Genomic DNA, 14549 nt, shown 5'->3' with positions numbered 1-14549 from the left:
GGCCTAGGGTAAGTAAGTTTTGTAGTTTAGTTTTCTGAGTGGGTTTTATGAATCATCTAAAACGGTTAGATTGTAAACTTGTTTGATCGCATAAATTGTAAGAAAAAATTCTAACATTTTCTTTCCTTGTCCATTCTGCTTTGCAGCAGGTTCTTATTAGTTATCTATTTTATACATATAATAAGTTTCTTTTTCATGAGTAACTTATCTTTCTTCTTTTAGGGGATAAATGCACATACTGAAGACCTTCTCAGAAACCCGTCCTATATTCAAGAGGCAAAAGCTAAGGGACTGGTCATATTCTGCTGGGGTGATGATACCAATGATCCTGAAAACAGAAAGAAATTAAAGGAATTTGGAGTTAATGGTCTAATTTATGATAGGTATTTGTTTTTCATGAAAAATTTTCATGGATTGTTAGAAAAAAAGTAGAATTATCTTAACATTTGTCAGTGGAATTTTTCAAATTTTGAAGTTATACCACAGTCACTTGGGAAGCTTATTTAAAAATTCAGATGACTGGGCCCTAACCCAGATGTATTGAGTTATCTTGCGGGTGAAGGTGGCCGCCCTAGACCTCTTCTCTTTCTATACCAACTTTCTTGGTGATCTCATCCAGTTCTGTGTCTTTTCATACCTTTGTATATCCCCAACTCAAGCCTTTCCCCTGACCTCTAAACTTTTATATCCATCTGTCAACGCCTGTTCTTCCTATAAACTTCCTGATTTCAGTATAAATAATAACTTTCTTTCCAGTTTCTGAGGCCAAATCCCTGGAGTCTTTCATGATTCTGTTCTTTATTTCATACCCAAATCCAGTCGGACAAAAATCAGAATCATGTTGGTTCTATCTTCGAAATATATCCTGAATCCTTTACTGTAGTCACTCTCCACTAAGCCACATCGTTTCTCAGGCGGATTATGGAAGTAACCTGCTCACTGGGACTGCGTCCACCCATGCCCCCTGCTGTCCATTATAGGGGCGGGCAGGACTGAAAACTGAAGTCAGATCATGTTACTGCTTAACCTTCTCCCCCTATTCTGTCTCCTAGTGTAAAATCCCACATCCTTACAAGGCCCTAGTGAGGTGATCCCCCCCCCCCCGCCCCCAATTGGCCTCCTGCTGTTTCTCTTCTGATAAAGATTTCAGGAAAGGCTAAAATGTCACCTTCTTAGTAGGGCCTTCCCCAAATATCCTAATTCAAATCAAAACCTCTACTCACCTCCATACATTTACCACCACCTGATATATCCATATACATACTATATTTTACTTATTTTCTCCCCAACCTCCTTTCCCACCCCACCCTCAACACACCCACACAAGCAGAAGCTCCCTGAGGGCAAGACTTTGCCTGTTTTGTTCACTGTTGTATCACCAGAGGTTAGATGTAGAAGCTCAAATATTTGTTGAACTAATCTTTTCTTTTTAAATAAACTCCCTGGGTGTTTAGGATGTAAGTCTGAGATCTCTGAGAGATGAAAAGGTTGCTCAGTGTAAAGAAATTTTGGGTTAGAGGGATTGTCATTTGTTCTGCTGAGGGGGTTAGTGGGCTTGAGCAGCATCATACAAAGAGTAAGTGATGAAATTGTTACCAGGCCTGCTTTAAAAAATACAGTCGTTGGATTTAGTATATATTACTGTTTGTTCTATAAAGTTATATCACTTTCTTAATAAAGCTTTTCCCCACCCCAGCTATTTTGTCTGAATTAGTCTGGTTTTAAAACTGCCACCTGGATAATGCCTGCCTTTTAAAGTGTTTCGTTAATACTACTTTAAGTGGCATGATTCATAACGCTTTTTAATAGACGTTTCCAACTTATTAAAGGAAAATTAAAAAGTTTAAATTACAATTTGATGGAAGTGCTTTATTTAGCAAATTTTGGGGGAATATTTCTTTCTTTGAGGAGGAGGAAGGGATGATTGCAAATATTTTTAGGCAAGAAAAGTATATTGTGAGATTATACCAGGTAAGGTGGTTGTAGGGTATACAAATTTTAGTTAGATCCTTCACTTAAAGGGCCTTACTTGGTTATAGCCAAACACTGACCTTGCAGGGAGAGCAGGAAGATACTATGTGATACAAAAGGCCCTAAAGAGAGTTCTTCCTGGCTCAGGGTCAACAATTTTAAAGAGGAAGGATTGAGATGGATTTGGGTGGGTGTGGTGGTTAAATCAGCTTTGACAGGATTTGCGTTTTAGGCAGAGGTGCAAGCAGGCACCAGGGCAGGACTGTGTTGAGGGTGTGGAGGATGTTGAGGAGGCAGTCCAGCACTGGCCTCCTGTTCAGACCTGATGAGAGGAGAGGTGGACCGTGTTAGAGTCAAGTCAGTTTTTATTATCCTTGGAAGTTTCTTCTTTTTTCAATTTTAGTCAAAGAACTACATATATGTATATATAATCAACCACACTTATATATATGAACTACATATATGTGTGTTGTGTGTGTGTGTATATACTTCAAATAGTTCTACCAGACTAACAATAAAAACCAACAGTCCTGGGAATTCCCTGGCGGTCTGTGGTTAGGACTCTGTGCTTTCACTGCCGAGGGCCCGGGTTCAGCCCCTGGTCGGGAAGCTAAGATACCACAAGCTGCGAGGTGCAGCCAAATTAAAAAAAACAAGTTAGCAGTCCCTTACACCTATCCCTTTCATTGTCTCTAGCTGAATTCCTGTGCCCTAATTTTTTTTGGAACTATTTCTTGGTACTTAAGGTGCTTATGCTATTATTTTTTCATTATCAAATTCAGACCTGTAGAAGGTTTGAATGATAGTGATTCAGAGCCTTTGTTTCATTTTACATGTGGGAGCATTGTGATGTATTTTAGTTTATCAAAAACCAATTTGTTCCCTTTTACAAAGGCAGTAACACAGATTTTACATTTAATCATATTTTTGTGATATATTATCTCATAAGCTGCTATGCTTGATTTGCTGATATTTGGAATTTCTGCATTTGTAGTAATGAGTAAGGTGGCCTTTAATTTACCTTTATCAAATGGTTGTTGTCTAATTTTGGCATGAGGATAATACTTGCCTTGTAGAGTAAATTGAGCAATGTTTCCTCTTTTTATACTGTGTCTGCTCAAATTATTTTTAAAAATTCAGTAACAGACACCCACATTTAAAGAACATTATTATTAGATTTGAACTCCCCTGTGTTCTCTCTAATTCTATGCCCCTACCTCCTCCCTCAGATATAACTGATAAGCAAGCAATTACTCTCTTTTAAAAGTTTTTAAATTCTTATATCTGTCGCTAAACAATATAACATTTAGTTTTTCATGGCTTTAAGCTTTATTTGTACTTTTTTCCTACTTGTTATATTCTTAAAATCAATCCATTTGTTACGTTTAGCTGTAATTTATTCATCTTCATGGCTGTATGATTCTACCACAATTTATTCTACTATTGGAGAACACTGAGGTGGTTGCCAGGTTTTTGCTATTACAGTGTTTGCTGTAAACTTCGTTGACCAGGTCTCCTGTGGTACGTGTATAAGTTTCTTTAGGGCAGTGACTTAAACCTTTTGACCCCAAAACCAGTTAGAAATGCATTTCACATTGCAGCCCAGTGCACACATAGATATGTATATCTTCAAGTGTGTACCTGAAACTAAATTAAAAAGATAATGCCCCTTGAATATTTTATTTATATGTGTGCTTTTTAAATGATTCTGCCACTGACTCACACCTATTTCAATGCTTTTCTTAGCTTTCTGAACTGATTTTGTGACCCACTAGGTCTCTAGCTCAGCATAACAAGGCGTCCGTCCATAGGTCAGGCATTGGAAGTACAGCAGGAATATGGGTACGTGGAGTGGGCTGTTCTGTGCTCATTGGAGCCTCCTTCCAGTTCTCAGGAGTAGGCCACCTATAATAAACCTGTCAGGTAGAGTGGACACTGAATCAACACATGTTAAATGGCTCAGGGCACTCTGTCCATAGGTTTCAAAGCTGGTAGGATGGGCAGGGGCCCTACTGGAGTGATAGCCCTGAGCATACCTGCCCACCCACGCAGGCTCCTCCGGTACATATTGTTTGACTTCTTTGGGCACAGCTGCCATGCTGAGCTACAGTTCTTGTGTCAGACCTTCTGTTTCCTGTAGTCCAAATCTTTTTCTTTCTTGCTTTACTGTCATTTTTATGGAACACATCCTTCAGTATCTTCTTGAGAAAGGATGGAAAGTAAATATTTTTGAGGTCTTGTGTGTCTGGAAGTATTGTGGCCAGGCATAAAATTCCACGTGAGAAATCATTTTCCTTTAGACTTTTAAAAGCATTTCTCCGTTGTCTTCACAATTCCATTGTGCTGTTAAGGAATGTGAAACCATGTTGATTCCTACTCCCTCACATGTGATTTGTTTCTTTTCTGGAAGTTTGGAGAGTTTTCTCTTGTCCCCAGTGTTGTAAACTTTCATAGAAATGGTCTTGTGGGTCTGGTTTTACCCATTGTGCTGGACACTTGGTAGCCCTTTTAGTCTAGTGATACATGTCCTTGAAGATGTGGAATAGTTAGTGAATTATTTCTTTGATTTCTATTTCTTCCATTTTTCTGAGTTTTTTTTTTCTTTATAGAACCCTTTTGTATATTATACACTCTTGGATGAGACTTAAAATTCTTATCTTTTCTCATATTTTCTGTCTTTGTCTTTTCCACTTTCAAGAATTTCATCAACCTTATCTTCCACTCATCCTATTGAGTTTTTCATGTCTGCTATTGTGTTTTTAATTTTCAAGAACTGTCATTTTTTCTCTGGATTCTCTTTTTTCTATATATAGTTTAAAAATCCTGTTCTCATTTGATGAAAGTACTATTTGTCTGAAGGCATTAAGGAACTTTTTAAAAAAAAATTTCATTTGCTTACTATCTTACCTGTTAAAAGCTTTCCTCAGATATTTAGAAATTCTTGGCTGCTTCTTACGATAAGGAATTAAGATCTAAAAAGCTTGTTTGAAGCTCTGAGCGTGTGAATAGGGCTTATGGGATTTTACTGTGGGGTGATCTGGGTGACCTGTTTGGTCATACATCTGTCAGTAGATTTAAAAACTTCACTTTTTGACTGGTCAGATTCCTTGTAGAAGACGCTATAATATATTCTGCTTAGAGGATACAGGTCTGGTTTCTTGGAGTCAAGTGTGGGAAGAGAGATGGGGGAAGGAGGGCATGTCTCTGTATTTAGCATGTGTTGTATTTGTACCATCTCTAATATCCCTGATGCTGATGGCCATTTTATAAAATGCCCCAAACTCTCTAACCTGGTCATGTCCTCCATTCCAGATTTCCTGTTTAATTCTGGAAATAAACCTCGACCAAGTGGGGTAAGAGCAGCCTTCGCAGCAGGGAGTAAGAGGAAGGGAACCACTTGCTGCTGCTCAAGCCTTCATCCTGTCCTCCCTCTTTGAGCCCCTTCCTTCCCCCGCAAGTTCTACAGAAGTTTGGGGCTACTTTTAACTCACCCTTTTCATTTTTTCAACTACTGGCTTGTGGTTTGACCTATCCATTCTGCTAACTAAAACACTTTGTTATTACTTAATCCATCTGTTTTCTAGCTTCCAAAATTCTGTTGTACTGTCTCTTTGGTTCTTCTCATGTTCAGTGAATTTTCTTTTAATACCTTTATTTTATTTTTAACAGAATATAGGGGGTGAACTTAGATGCTTTTGTTGCATCTGATACCTTGACCCAGAGGTCACTTTTCATTCTCTTATGTATGTCTTTAACAGAAAGTCTTTATGTTAGAATAGTCAAATACTTAATAGAATCAATACTTTAAAAATCTTGTTTAAGAAATTCTTCCCTACTGTGAGGTCATAAAGAGTTAGTGCCTCACATAAATTGTCTGGCTTTCACATTTAAAGCATGAAAGACCTTCCTTTCTCTGCTGATAGGCAATGCTAGTGCTGCCATTGTCACTGGGGGCTTTTTCTGGACTCTCAGCTCTAGGTACATCTGCCAGTACTGCATAGCTTTAGGATAATTTTCACACTGGTGAGCAGTCCTTTATTTTATTTTACTTTATTTTATTATTATGTCTTTGGCGGCGCCGCATGGCACGCAGGGTCTTAGTTGCCTGACCAAGGATGAAACCCGTGCCCACTGCAGTGGAAGCTTGGAGTCTTTTTTTGGGGGGTGGTGGGTATTTTATTTATTTCCTTATTAGTTATCTATTTTATACATATTAGTGAATATATGTAAATCCCAATCTACCAATTCACCACCCTCCACCCTGCTTTCCCCCCTTGGTGTCCATACGTTTGTTCTCTACATCTGTGTCTCTATTTCTGCCTTGAAAACAGGTTCATCTGTACCATTTTTCTAGATTTCACATATATGCATTAATATATGATGTTTGTTTTTCTCTTTCTGACTTAACTTCACTCTGTGACAGTCTCAAGGTCCATCCACGTCTCTACAAATGACCCAGTTTTGTTCCTTTTTATGTCTGAGTAATATTCCACTGTATATATGTGCCACATTTTCTCTACCCATTCATCTGTCGATGGACACTTAGGTTGCTTCCATGTCCTGGCTGTTGTAAATAGAGCTGCAATGAACATTGGGGTGCATGTTTTTTTTTTGAATTGTGGTTTTCTCTGGGTATATGCCCAGTAGTGGGATTGCTGGGTCATATAGTAGTTCTATTTTTAGTTTTTTTAAGGAACCGCCATACTGTTCTCCATAGTGGCTGTATCAATTTACATTCCCACCAACAGTGCAAGAGGGTTCCCTTTTCTCCACACCCTCTCCAGCATTTATTGTTTGTAGATTTTTTGATGATGACCATTCTGACTGGTGTGAGGTGATACAGCATTGTAGTTTTTATTTGCATTTCTCTAATTATTAGTCACATTGCGCATTCTTTCATGTGTTTGTTGGCAATCTGTATATCTTCTTTGGAGAAATGCCTATTTAGGTCTCCTGCCCATTATTGGATTGGGTTGTTTGTTTTTTTGATATTGAGCTGCATGAACTGCTTGTAAATCTTGGAGATTAATCCTTTGTCAGTTGCTTCATTTGCAAATATTTTCTCCCATTCTGAGGGTTGTTTCTTTGTCTTGTTTCTGGTTTCCTTTGCTGTGCAAAAGCTTTGAAGTTTCATTAAATCCCATTTGTTTATTTTGTTTTTATTTCCATTTCTCTAGGAGTTGGGGCAAAAAGGGTCTTGCTGTGATTTATGTCATAGAGTGTTCTCCCTATGTTTTCCTTTAAGAGTTTGATAGTGTCTGGCCTTACATTTAGGACTTTATTCCATTTTCAGTTTATTTTCGTGTATGGTGTTAGGGAGTGTTCTAATTTCATTCTTTTACATGCAGCTGTCCAGTTTTCCCAGCACCACTTATTGAAGACACTTTCTTTTCTCCATTGTATATCCTTGCCTCCTTTGTCATAGATTAGTTAACCATAACAGATTTTAAGATTTTTTGTTCTAGTTCTGTAGAAAATGCCATTGGTAATTTGATAGGGATTGTACTGAATCTGTGGATTTCTTTGGGTAGTATAGTCTTTTTCACAACATTGATTCTTCCAATCCAAGAACATTGTATATCTCACCATCTGTTTGTGTTGTCTTTGATTCTTTCATCAGTGTCATATAGTTCTCTGAGTATAGGTCTTTTGCCTCCTTAGGTAGATTTATTCCTAGGTATTTTATTCTTTTTGTTGCAGTGGTGAATGGGATTGTTTCCTTAATTTCTCTTTCTGATTTTTCATCATTAGTGTATAGGAATGCAAGAGATTTCTGTACATTAATTTTGTATCCTGCTACTTTAGCAAATTCATTGCTTAGCCCCGATAGTTTTCTGGTGACATCTTTAGGATTTTCTGTGTATAGTATCATGTTATCTGCAAACAGTGACAGTTTTACTTCTTCTTTTCCAATCTGTATTCCTTTTATTTCGTTTTCTTCTCTGATTGCCATGGCTAGGAATTCCAAAACTATGTTCAATAAAAGTAGCAAGAGTGGACATCCTTGTCTTGTTCCTGATCTTAGAGGATATGCTTTCAGTTTTTCACCATTGAGAATGATCTTTGCTGTGGGTTTGTCATGTATGGCCTTTATTATGTTGAGGTAGTTTCCCTCTATGCCCACTTTCTGGAGAGTTTTTATCATAAATGGGTGTTGAATTTTGCAAAAACCTTTCCTGCATCTATTGAGATGATCATATGGTTTTTCCCCTTCAATTTGTTAATATGGTGTATCACATTGATTGATTTGCATATATTGAAGAATCCTTGCATCCCTGGGATAAATCCCACTTGATCATTGTGTATGATCCTTTTAATGTGTTGTTGGATTCTGTTTGCTAGTGTTTTGTTGAGGATTTTTGCATCTGTATCAGTGATACTGGTCTGTAATTTTTTTATTTTGTAGTACCTTTGTCTGGTTTTGGTATCGCGGTGATGGTGGCCTCATAGAATGAGTTTGGGAGTGTTCCTTCCTCTGCAGTTTTTTTGGAAGAGTTTGAGAAGGATGGGTGTTAGCTCTTCTCTAAATGTTTGATAGAAGCCATCTGGCCCTGGACTTGGGTTTCTTGGAAGATTTTAAATCACACTTTCAATTTCATTACTTGTGATTGGTCTGTTCATATTTTCTATTTCTTCCTGGTTCAGTCTTGGAAGGTTATACCTTTCTAAGAATTTGTCCATTTCTTCCAGGTTGTCAGTTTTAATGGCATATAGTTGTTTGTAGTAGTCTCATGGTGCTTTGTATTTCTGTGGTGTTCATTGTAACTCTTCCTTTTTCATTTCTAATTTTATTGATTTGAGTCCTCTCCCTCTTGATGAGTCTGGCTAAAGGTTTATCAAGTTTGTTTTATCTTCTCAAAGAACCAGCTGTTTTATTAATCTTTGCTATTGTTTTGTTTCTATTTCATTTATTTCTGCTCTGATGTTAATGATTTCTTTCCTTCTACTAACTCTGGGTTTTGTTTATTCTTTCTCTAGTTCCTTTAGGTGTAAAGTTAGATTGTTGGAGATTTTTCTTGTTTCTTGAGGTAGGATGTATTGCTATAAACTTCCCTCTTAGAACTGCTTTTGCTGCATCCCATAGCTTTCGGATCATCGTGTTTTCGTTTTCATTTGTCTCTAGGTATTTTTTGATTTCCTCTTTGATTTCTTCAGTGATCTCTTGGTTATTTACTAGTATTTAGCCTCTGTGTGTTTATGGGTTTTACATATTTTTCCCTCTAATTGATTTTTAATCTCATAGCGTTGTGGTCGTAAAAGATGCTTGATATGATTTCAATTTTCTTAAATTTACTGAGGCATGATTTGTGACTGAAGATGTGATCTATCCTTTAGAATGTTCCATGTGCACTTGAAATGAAAGTATAATATGTTTTCAGATGGAATGTCCTATAAATATCAATTAAATAATCTATCTGGTCTATTGTGTTTCTTGTTTTTTTTGCTGTACGCGGGCCTCTCACTGTTGTGGACTCTCCCATTGTGGAGCACAGGCTCTGGACGCGCAGGCTCAGTGGCCATGGCTCACGGGCCTAGCTGCTCCGCGGCATGTGGGATCTTCCCGGATGAGGGCACGAACCCGTGTCCCCGGCATCGGCAGGCAGACTCTCAACCACTGCGCCACCAGGGAAGCCTATTGTGTTTCTTTATTAATTTTCTGTCTGGATGATCTGTCCATTGGTGTAAGTGAGGTGTTAAAGTCCCCCACTATTACTGTGTTACTGTCGATTTCCTCTTTTATAGCTGTTAGCAGTTGCCTTATGTATTGAGGTGCTCCTATGTTGGGTGCATGTATATTTATAATTGTTATATCTTCTTCCTGGATTGATCCCTTGATCATTGTGTAGTATCCTTCCTTGTCTCTTGTAACATTCTTTATTTTAAAGTCTCTTATCTGATATGAGTATTGCTCCTCCAGCTCTCTTTTGATTTCCATTTGCATGGAATATCTTTTTCCATCCTCTCACTTTCAGTCCGTATGTGTCCCTAAGTCTGAAGTGGTTCTCTTGTAGGCAGCATATATATGGGTCTTACTTTTGTATCCATCCAGCAAGCCTTTGTCTTTTGCTTGGAGCATTTAACCCATTTACATTTAAGGTAATTATCGATATTTATGTTCCTATTACCATTTTCTTAGTTGTTATGGGTTTGTTTTTGTAGGCCTTTTCTCCTCTTGTGTTTCCCACTTAGAGAAGTTCCTTTAGCCTTTGTTGTAGAGCTGGTTTGGTGGTGCTGAATTCTCTTAGCTTTTGCTTGTCTGTAAAGCTTTTGATTTCTCTGTCGAATATGAATTTGTTCCTTGCTGGATAATCTTGCTTGTAGGTTCTTCCCTTTTATCACTTTAAACATATCATGGCACTCCCTTCTGGCTTCCAGAGTTTCTGCTGAGAAATCAGCTGTTAACCTTATGGGAGTTCCCTTGTATGTTATTCGTCAGTTTTCCCTTGTTGCTTTTAATAATTTTTCTTTGTCTTCAATTTTTGTCAGTTTGATTACTATGTGTCTTGGTGTGTTTCTCCTTGGGTTTATCCTGCCTGGGACTCTCTTCCCTTCCTGGACTTGGGTGGCTATTTCCTTTCCCATGTTAGGGAAGTTTTCAACTATAATCTCTTCAAATATTTTCTCAGGTCCTTTCTCTCTTCTCCTTTTGGGACCCCTATAATAAGAATGTTGGTGCGTTTAATGTTGGACCAGAGGTCTCTTAGGCTGTCTTCATTTCTTTTCATTCTTTATTCTTTTCCGCAGCAGTGAATTCCACCCTCTGTCTTCTAGGTCACTTATCCGTTCTTCTGACTTAGTTATTCTGCTATTGATGCCTTCTAGTGTATTTTTCATTTAAGTTACTGTATTCATCTCTGTTTGTTCTTTAATTCTTCTAGGTCTTTGTTAAACATTTCTTGCATCTTCTCAATCTTTGCCTGCTTTCTTTTTCCGAGGTCCTGGATCATCTTCACTATCATTATTCTGAATTCTTTTTCTGGACAGTTGCCTATCTCCACTTCATTTAATTGTTTTTTTGGGGGTTTTCTCTTGTTCCTTCAACTGGGACATAGTCCTCTGCCTTTTCATTTTGTCTGTCTTTCTTTGATAGTGGTTTTCCTTCTGCAGGCTGCAGGATTGTAGTTCTTCTTGTTTCTGCTGTCTGCCCTCTTGTGGGTGAGGCTATCTAAGAGGCTTGTGCAAGCTTCCTGATGGGAGGGACTGGTGAGCTGGGTTTTGCTCTGGTGGGCAGAGCTCAGTAAAACTTTAATCTGCTTGTTTGCTGATGGGTGGGGCTGAGTTCCCTCTCTGTTGGTTGTTCGGCCTGAGTCAACCCAGCACTGGAGCCTACAGGCTCTTTGGTGCGGCTAGATGTGGGCTCCCTGAGGTCTCACACCAATGAGTACTTCCCAGAACTTCTGCTCCCAGTATCCTGTCCCTGTGGTGAGCCACAGCCACCACCCCCGCCTCTGCAGGAGACCCTCCAACTCTAGCAGGTGTGTCTGATTCAGTCTCCTGTGGGGTCACTGCTAGTTTCCCCAGGGTCCTTGTGCGCACACTACTTTGTGTGTGCCCTCCAAGAGTGGAGTCTCTGTTTCCCCCAGTCCTGTCGAAGTCCTGCTGGCCTTCAAAGTCTGATTCTCAGGGGATTCCTTCTCCCATTGCCAGACCCCCAGGTTGGGAAGCCTGACATGGGGCTCAGAACCTTCACTCCAGTGGGTGGACTTCTGTGGTTTAATTGTTCAGTTTGTGAGTCACCCACCCAGCGATTATGGGATTTGATTTCATTGTGATTGAGCCCCTCCTACCATCTCATTGCAACTTCTCCTTTGTCTTTGGGGTGTCTTTCTTGGTGAGTTCCAGTGTCTTCCTGTTGAGAATTGTTCAGCAGTTAGTTGTGCTTCTGGTGCTGTCGCAAGAGAGGGTGAGCGCATGTCCTTCTACTCCACCATCTTGAACCAATCCGGAAGCTTGGAGTGTTAACCACTGGGACTTCCGGGGAAATCCCAAGCAGTCCTTTTCATCTTCATCTTTAGTACTTTGAAGTCAGAACTGGGATGAATTCCAGCTCTACCGTGTAGTAACTTTCCATCTGTCAAATGAGGCATTGCTGATTGATTAACTTGGAGAGAAGAAGATACTTGAAGAATCACTAATAAGCTACAGATTTCATATTCTATCAATGTATAATCAGCTTTTTTGCTTCAAGGGTACAAAAGGCAGTGTTGCTCTTCTGGATTATTGGAAAGACTGGGAGAAGAGAAATATTTTTGAATAGAACTGATGCTTATATCTTTTAAAGAAAAAATAAAAGGACTCTGTAGACAGGTCCTAAGTAAACCGTAAAATTACCCTATTTTATGTTTTGTGTTTTTTTCATCACAGGATATATGATTGGATGCCTGAACAGCCAAATATATTCCAAGTGGAGCAGTTGGAACGTCTGAAGCAAGAATTGCCAGAGCTTAAGAGCTGTTTGTGTCCCACTGTTAGCCGCTTTGTCCCCTCATCTTTTTGTGGGGAGCCTGACATCCTTGTGGATGCCAACGGCATAGATAATGTGGAGAATGCTTAGTGTTTATTGGGCGGAGACCATTCGGGGCATGCATCGCTGTTCTGGGTATTCACTTTTCATCACTGAGCATTGTTTATCTATGCCTTTTAGGTTTTCAGTCCAGTGAAGCAATAATGAAGTATTTTAATATTTCACTACAGTTCTTGCTAGAATTTCAAGTATTCTATTTAAATCACTTGGCCAGGTATAATTACCAGTCAGTCTCTTTACAATGAAAAAATTTGTTGGTTGGTAAATATTTTAAACTAAATATGTAAGTTATAATGTTAAATATTCATTAACAACATAACACTTTGAAATTAACTATACAAATATCTCATATTTACACTTATTACAGCTTTTCATTTGATCAGGTCTGAAATATTTAGCACTCAAGGAACATGACTATGCATAATTATACCTGACCATGGGAAAAATAAGTACCTCAAATGCATGCATTTGCACTGGTGATTCCAACTGCACAAACTTTTGTGCCATCTGTGTATTTTTCACATGAATTGACATTCACACCATTTTCATTCAGTATGAACCTTGAGGCTGCTGCCATTTCCCCACTTAACCAAACCAATGCCTGTGTAAATAGCCTAGAGGTGATCCTTGAAAACTTGTTTCATAAATCTTTCAAAAGTTCTTTTGCATAAATATTAAAATTTCAAAAAACTGCAGGGTAACAATGTATAAAATATTAGAAGTATGGATTGAAGACTTAGTACAGTAGATGATAATGTATAAATTCTGTTGAATGCATGCTTTTTGTTTTAAGCATGAGATAGTACACGTTTACTGTAAGTCCTTGCATCTGTGGTGCTAGGTGAGTGTGAGAAGGTGTCAAGGACTGAAAAATAATTTGTTGCCTAAAAAAAAAAAAAAAAAGGAAAAAAAAAAGCCTATTTGTAGGCATTTTAAATATGCTTAAGTGTCTCTCACTACCTGTTACACACCGTTGCTTTGTGGGTTTGCTTTGTGTGTGTGTTGTACAGTAGTTAAATCTCTGTGCAGAAAAATAAATGTCCTGAATTCTTATATCTGTATTCTTTATTGGTTAATTAATATCATGCATGTAATTTATTTAGAAATGCAGAACGTTCTATTAAATGTATATGCATGTTAGGATTATACCAACGTTTCTTTCATTAGAAGCAGATTGTTTTGCCATAACTGTAACTTATGAATGAATGTTGAGTAAAATGCACAGATTTATTTTCTTCATTATAAAATGAAATTTCAAGAAGGTGTTACTTTTGTAGCATTGGTTCTATATTATTATTACGAGAAATTGGAATTTAGTGTCTACCCTGCAAGGATGGCTTATTTGCATATACCTTTTATTGCATGTTCCTCACTAGGCAGTTTATTCATGTATTGACATGATTTGGTAGTAGCTGAGAACCTGAAACTTGGATTATATATTTGTATCTTTTTATTTTTTTAAGCCAAGCAATGCAGCTTTGGTCAGATCTTAATTGTGTGAAGATAGGCTTTAAAAGCCTATGGTATTCTGTTTGTAACACTGATATTTAATGGAAAATATTTTAGGAAATGGAGTCTTCTTCAGGGGTTTTATATACTTTTCTCATGTTGAAAGAGATTTTCCAACACTTGATGTGAATTAGGCACTTTTAGAAAACTGAAAAAGAATTACTTTTCTTGATCTGCAGACCTGGTACAGTACAATTACCATTACCTTACAGTAACTTGATTAGCCATATGTGTATTTCAAGTCGTGTTTGTTTGCTCCTCCCCTGTGCCTTTCCAGTTCCAGCTCCATTTTGAAGACCTGCAGATCATGAAAGAACAGGAAAGGAAGTGATGTGGGGGTCAGTTTCCTGAACTGTGTAATTTGCTTAGAAGAGCTTACAGCCATTGCTTATGACAAGGACAGAACCTCACTGCTCAGTTTCTTTCCTGTCTCTTCCTGACCTTATAAACACCAGGGTTAGTGGATGATTAACTCATAGCAAGCAGTGGCTCTCGTTTTTATAGGACTAGGTCTTGGCTTGCATACCACTAGCTATTGCCCCGT

At 38.2% G+C, this 14549-nt stretch overlaps 1 protein-coding gene across 3 annotated transcripts in view; it reads left to right on the top strand.

The window, feature by feature from the left end:
- The window catches only part of GPCPD1 (glycerophosphocholine phosphodiesterase 1), a 60883-nt gene extending 47334 nt beyond the window's left edge, over positions 1-13549 (top strand). For all 3 annotated transcript variants that reach the window (XM_024123376.3, XM_024123377.3, XM_024123375.3), the window contains 2 exons: positions 223-383; positions 12337-13549. In XM_024123376.3, the coding sequence (XP_023979144.1) occupies positions 223-383; positions 12337-12526 (351 nt within the window). In that variant the 3' untranslated portion in view covers positions 12527-13549. The remainder of the gene's footprint in view (positions 1-222; positions 384-12336) is intronic.
- Positions 13550-14549: the final 1000 nt, after the last annotated feature.

The sequence above is a fragment of the Physeter macrocephalus genome, chromosome 14, assembly GCF_002837175.3.
Source record: "Physeter macrocephalus isolate SW-GA chromosome 14, ASM283717v5, whole genome shotgun sequence".
Taxonomy (NCBI): Eukaryota; Metazoa; Chordata; class Mammalia; order Artiodactyla; family Physeteridae; genus Physeter; species Physeter macrocephalus.
The sequence above is the reverse complement of the archived record's forward strand: the minus strand, read 5'-3'. Positions and strand labels throughout refer to the sequence as shown.